A 6,085-nucleotide genomic window follows, 5' to 3' on the forward strand; every position below is an offset into this window, starting at 1 on the left:
AACAAATTCTAACTTTAATACCATGTTATTTAATTATTTTTATGTGTAAAATAGTATAAAATATTATTCTTATTTATTTATTAACGCTTAAACTTTGTGAGTTTTAATAAATTAAAAAACTCTAAGAAGCTTTTTATAATAAAAAAATTAGGGAAAACCCGACGAGGGAGGAATAAAGATAGTAAGAACCGGTTTTCAGTTTTCACACGCAGAAGAGAACAGCTTGATCGTAGTCGGAGCGGAACCATGGCCGCCGGGAGACCTGCCGGCTTCTTCAAATCTCTTGATCGGATAATCTACCCTGGGAAATGGAGTTCCAGAGCAATCAATACTCTCGTTAGTGAGCACACTGCCAAATGGATGCAGGTATTACTCATAAACAGCTTCTTTCTTCAATCCTCATACACGGGGATGGGGTTTTCTTCTAACTTAGATAACCTGCATTCATTTCCTTATTAAATTTAATATTTAATGGTTCTTATGAACGAGCAGCTGGTTGCTTAGGGTTTGGTCAAGACAACCCGTGTCGCCGGGGAAATCTAGGGTTTCGCAGAGATCTATGAGGCGCGTTGTAGTGTAGTGCTCACTTTCCTATTTGTGGTTGGTAGTAGATAGATATAACGGTTTGAAAGTCATGGTTTAGTTTTTCACTCATTTCTGTAATTGAAATCCAAATAATCGCATTGGGCGAGGGTTCGGAGATGTTTATAGTGTTTCAACATGTCATTGGTTTCTAACTACATCAAAACAAATAAGGGAATATAGTTACTTGTTCGATTTTCAAAACATGATTTCTAAATTCAGGCAAACATATAGGGCTTTAGTTTAATGGTTGATTTCATTCTTTAGGATTTTAAATTTTGTGAATATTCAAGATTGACTTGTTTGTTGCTCTTGCCTAGTTACATTTTTTTTATAGAAGTTATTGATTAACTATGGAAGTATCTCATAATTTTCCATCTAGATGCAAAATGTTTTGGCTTACATGAGAAATTATTAGTCCAAACAATGCACATAGAGGTAGGTGCAGATTACGAGAGTACACAACTATTTAGTATTGTTGTCCACACCTATTTTCGTATATTATTCACTCCTAATAGTTTCTCACCTTCTTTGGCTAGTGATTTGCTAAAAATAGAATGTTGTATACGACTCAGGAATCATGGCTAATTTGGATGTGTCTAGCATGCAACAAATTTGTGAAGAAATAACCTTCATTAAAATTATTTTAAAACAAACAATGGAAACTTATTTTGCATGTAAATGCATTGCATAACATTTTCACCAAACCAAATAATTATTTTTTATTGAATACAAGGATAACGACTCAGAAGTCTATACTAGTCCTACAAAATCCATATAACCCATTAAAAAATCCTATCATGCTCATATAAACAATAGATATGCAGTTTGCCTCCTCCACCTTGATTGTTCAAATTTTAGTATCAAACTGTTCCTTGGATTCTGAAGATTTTGACCCAATTATTGTTAAAGAGATAGATTAGGTAGAACCTACACTTATATTGCAAAGTGGTCCAAGAAGATCTTGCTTTTATGCTATTTTCTATTCTTTCCTTTTTGAAATTACGTCCCATTCTTTTTTTTTTTAGCACAGCTGAGATTAAGAAATAAGCAGATGGGCCTTAACCACCAATGGCCACTAATTGTCAGGATCATTGGCTACTATATTTTATTACAAGCTTTCAACTCTCGTAGTCTCTACTCAGTGTTGTAATTGTTGGATTCGTATGCTGTAATTTTGAGTTTTGAATTTTCAATGAGTATATCCTTCGTAGATATCTAGTATTTTTAATTATTGTTCCAATGTTGTTGTGCTTTTTATGAAATAATGTGGGCATGGAAAGAGGTGTTTGTGTGGGTATTGCCAGTGCACTATCATTATATTCCATGCATTGCCATGTTTCTAGTGGGCATTATGGCATCTTTCATAACATGCGTTATGATGTCTGCTGCTTGTATATTTCTAACCAGTATGATATCTTTAATCATAAAGTTGAAAAATGATGCGTCGAACAATGTTCTTTTTCTTCTTTTACCTTTGTTGTTGTGGCTAAAATTGGTGCTTGGAATAGTGCTCTTATTTATAACAAAAAAGATGTTCCATCAACATATTACTTTATCTATTAGCCTATTTATTTTCAAAGAAGCTTCATTATAATTTTCAATCTACTTGTTTATATGTTTCCTTAAAATATATTGTCTTTTGAATCCCACTCGTACTTACTTTTCTTTATATTTGTGCCACAATTTGAAAATGTTATACAAACATTGAACTATTAAAGTCATGAGGTCACCAGTGCTTTGGTTGACCTGCAAGATGGAGCAGGCAAGAACGACAAACCTAGACTTTTTGTAGTGTGGGTATTCCCTCCTTGCTTCTCATTGTACAACTAGGTTTGGAACATAATTTTGACATGGTCTATCTATTTGTCTTAATATATTCTCCTAAATACCATTGTTTAAAATTGCACAATATGAGGCTCACCTCAATGTAATTCCAGTGAAAAATGCCTCAAGGTTTATGCCTTAAGCTTTTTTTATGTGGTTCGCCTTGCGGAACGCCTCGCCTCACTAGTGTGAGGCGTATGCCTCACTTTATATATATATATATATTTTATTAAAACTTATCAAAATCATAAATTAAAAATCGTGCCTTCATGCATCCTCGAGCCACAACTTGCTCTCGACTGCCTTGAAATCTAGACTGCTTCCTTCACCAAAGCCACCACCGTCATAGCCACTGCCGAGGATCACTTGAAAGCCGTACAACACCACCACCTTTTGCTCTAAAAATTTTGGAGTATTAATCTCATCTTTATGTTGACAACATATTTATGAAAGAGAAATATGACTTAAATAAATGAAGAAGGAAGCAAATTGGGAGGTATTAGACTCCACAGGATGAGGCAAGGGAGGGATAAATTTGTTATGACGATGACTCAAATAAAGCCTCCCTCAGTGATAACAATGTGGATGATTTTTGAATTGTTGATAACTTTTTTAGCTTTCTTTATAAATTAAATCTGGATGAGTAGGGAATTGAAAAATAAGGAATTTGAAGTTTAACTTGATATTATAGGATACTTTTATGCAATTCACATATTTTATGTTATTATGCTCTTATAGTATTTGGATATCAATTATATTTCACATAATTTATCACTTTTCACTTCACGTATTTTGCAGTTTTTTGTTTCATATGTATGTCAATTTATCACTTCATAGTTCAATAAAAATTTAATATGTATTCCTTTAATATATTACTTGAGTATTATACAAAAAATTACTTTTAACTTTTATTTTCACTTTAAGAAATTTTGAATTTTGAGACTTCTTACACCTCAAAATACTTTGAGGCTTACACCTCGCCTCCCGAACAAAAAATGCTTCAATATTCAATTACAAAATGTTAAGCCTCGCTGAATCCCTTTACTACTAATTTTCTTTTAAACTTGTATCACATAGATTGAAAACTCTATCCAAGCATCAAACTATTACAGTCATTAGGTCACTCGTTCTTTTGTTGAGCTCCAAGATTGAGCTGTCAAGAATGACAGGCCTAGATGTTTTTCGTAGTTTGGGTATTTCCTCCTTACTTCTCTCATGGTACAACAAGGTTTGGAACATCATTTAGACCTATTCTGTCTATTTATCATTAGGTCTCGGGATTGATTGTGCTCTCCTCTTCTTACAAGTGGTCTTAATAAAGTTTGAAATCCAGCCTACACATAGACTATTAAGTAATTGTTTCACTAGCTTGCCAACTCGACTCTTTAGTTGATCGTGCCAATGCTGTTTCTTCAACCTTGTCTGTTTCATCTCCTTCATTTTTTCTAGCTATGACATTTTCATATTACTCAGTAGTTCAATTGTTAGGTTGATAAGGCGGAAGCCATGTCAGCTCACATGAAGGAGACTTGAAGAGAAGGATTTATATCAGCTCATTGTAACCTACATATAAACAGCCTTAGATGGGGGAATAATACTCTGCATTCTTCACTTTATCAATAGAGCTTCCCTTCTCCCTTTTCTATTTGATCTTTTTATACTCATCTCATTATTTGTTAGGGTTATGGATTGCTTAATTCAAGTTGAGCCTGATAAATTAGTACAATTACACTATTCAACCCAAAATCTTTAACTTATGTGTAGGCCAACTAACAGTTTATGAACATTCATTTTTATTTTCAACTTTTCATTATTCAATACTTTCTTAAGTCTTATAAAATCTTCTCACATGAGAGTACTCTACAGTAGCCATCACTCCCCCATCCTCCTCTTACTTGGATTTTTTATTTTTCTTTTATGCAAGCGTAGCTAGTGGACAGAAAGAGCTTACTCCATCGCTCCCGAAATTTTCTCAACCATGAGAAATGTGTAGCATCAATCATTGAGCCAAGCCACACATTCAACTTTATTGCCCATTCACTTTTAACATTTTGTTTTCACTTTATAGTTTGCAAGAACACATGCTTAATCAATAATTTAGGAATTCCTATAAGATCAACAATATTAGCATACTATCTTTCCCATGTTTGAAGCTCGTAAGTTGAGAATCATCTTACTTAAAAAGTTTCTATTTGTCTATGGAAATTTGTAAAGCAGTGTGTGTTTCTGCGGCAATTGATTATTGCAGGATAGCAGCAGGAAATCTCCCATGCAGTTGATTAATGAAGTACCACCAATTAAAGTTGAAGGCAGAATCGTAGCCTGTGAAGGAGGTATTAATTCTCTTAAACTCATCCAAGCTATCAATTCCATGTTTTGATTGCTTGCGATTGATTCTTCTCATTTAAAACAAAACCCTGTGTAGCAGATCAGTCTGACATGTCATATGAGGTTGCTTATGCTCCTGTGTTTTGGCTCTTTGGAATTTTTTAAGTTAATTTTTTTAAACACAAAAGAATCGCTGTCACAAATGAAGCATCAAATCAAATTCACCATTGGAATAAGGACTTGAATTAGGATAAATTGTTATGTGCGGATACCAGACCGTCCGGAGGCGAATCAAAACGTGGCATGTCACTTTTTTGTTGTGTACCGCTGTATACCGGGTGACGTGGCGCTTTCTGATTCGTCAGAATAAATTTTCTTATGAATTGGAGAGGATTGAAATACAAATAGAACATGCGTATGCTTACTCTTTGTTGTTGCTGTGCAGATTCGAACCCTGCCCTTGGCCATCCAATTGAATTTATATGCCTAGATAAAAAAGATCCAGCTATATGCAAGTACTGCGGCCTCCGCTTTGTTCAGCATAATCACCATCATTAACAGAATCCATCAGCTTGCTTTGTATCGTAATACAACTTAATCTCCTGACTCCTGTTCTTCAGAGTAAAATTTGTTTCTCATCCATAAAATAGGTTTTTTTTTTATAAAATAAGCCTTCAAATATTATAAAAAAATAATAATATAATATAATATAATATATATATATCAAGTAGCTTGATAAGCTTTCGAGTCGAGTTGGGTTGAGCTCGAACTCGAGTTCGTTTATCATACGAGCTTGATTGTAGGCTCGAGCTCGAAGCTCAATAAGTTCAGCTCGTGAGCTCGTTAACGAGTCGAGTTTGAGCCGGCTCAACTCACTTACACCCCTAAATAAAGCCATATTTCTGTAAATAAATCTACATATTAAAGTTATATCAAATAAATTTCACAGAAGTTACATAATGGCTTTTAAAGGTGTGTATGATTGTCCAGAGCGCACATTAATTTTATTTGTATTTTCAAAAATATGCGTCGCAGCATAAAATTGATACGTTGTAATTCAATTTAAAGATCTTTGCAAAACTTTGAAAATTATTTAGCATCATTAATCTTTTAACTTTAACATCAGTCAAATCAAATAAAAGAGTGGCATCAGTAATCAGGAGAACAATCACTTTCATTTTGCTGATTGAAGCTCTATTACACATATCAAGTTAATAAGGAATCGATTCGTAATGCATAAATGCTTTGTTGAATCAATCTCTTTCCGATCAGTATCAAGTAAAGTGCCGACACTGGACAGTCCGGATACTAATTAAAATGCACGATGTCACCTAGCATACAATGGTAC

The 6,085-nt window shown here is 34.0% G+C and overlaps 1 protein-coding gene across 1 annotated transcript; it reads left to right on the forward strand.

Moving 5' to 3' along the window:
* The first annotated feature begins 154 nt into the window (after positions 1–154).
* On the forward strand, positions 155–5,356 carry LOC110115143 (NADH dehydrogenase [ubiquinone] iron-sulfur protein 6, mitochondrial). The gene is made up of 3 exons (XM_020848278.2): positions 155–366; positions 4,658–4,742; positions 5,183–5,356. Exons 1-3 carry the CDS (start codon positions 247–249, stop codon positions 5,293–5,295), a joined length of 318 nt encoding a protein of 105 aa, XP_020703937.1. The 5' UTR covers positions 155–246; the 3' UTR covers positions 5,296–5,356.
* Positions 5,357–6,085: the final 729 nt, after the last annotated feature.

This window comes from Dendrobium catenatum, unplaced genomic scaffold (genome assembly GCF_001605985.2).
Source record: "Dendrobium catenatum unplaced genomic scaffold, ASM160598v2 fragScaff_scaffold_1220, whole genome shotgun sequence".
Lineage (NCBI taxonomy): Eukaryota > Viridiplantae > Streptophyta > Magnoliopsida > Asparagales > Orchidaceae > Dendrobium > Dendrobium catenatum.

What these genes read in the sequence shown, in the direction of transcription:
- LOC110115143 (XM_020848278.2), top strand. Translation starts at nt 247, where the DNA reads ATGGCCGCCGGGAGACCTGCCGGCTTCTTCAAATCTCTTGATCGGATA. An exon ending in ACACTGCCAAATGGATGCAG is followed by an intron (nt 367 to 4,657) that starts GTATTACTCATA and finishes TGATTATTGCAG; the next exon opens with GATAGCAGCAGGAAATCTCC. An exon ending in AATCGTAGCCTGTGAAGGAG is followed by an intron (nt 4,743 to 5,182) that starts GTATTAATTCTC and finishes GTTGCTGTGCAG; the next exon opens with ATTCGAACCCTGCCCTTGGC.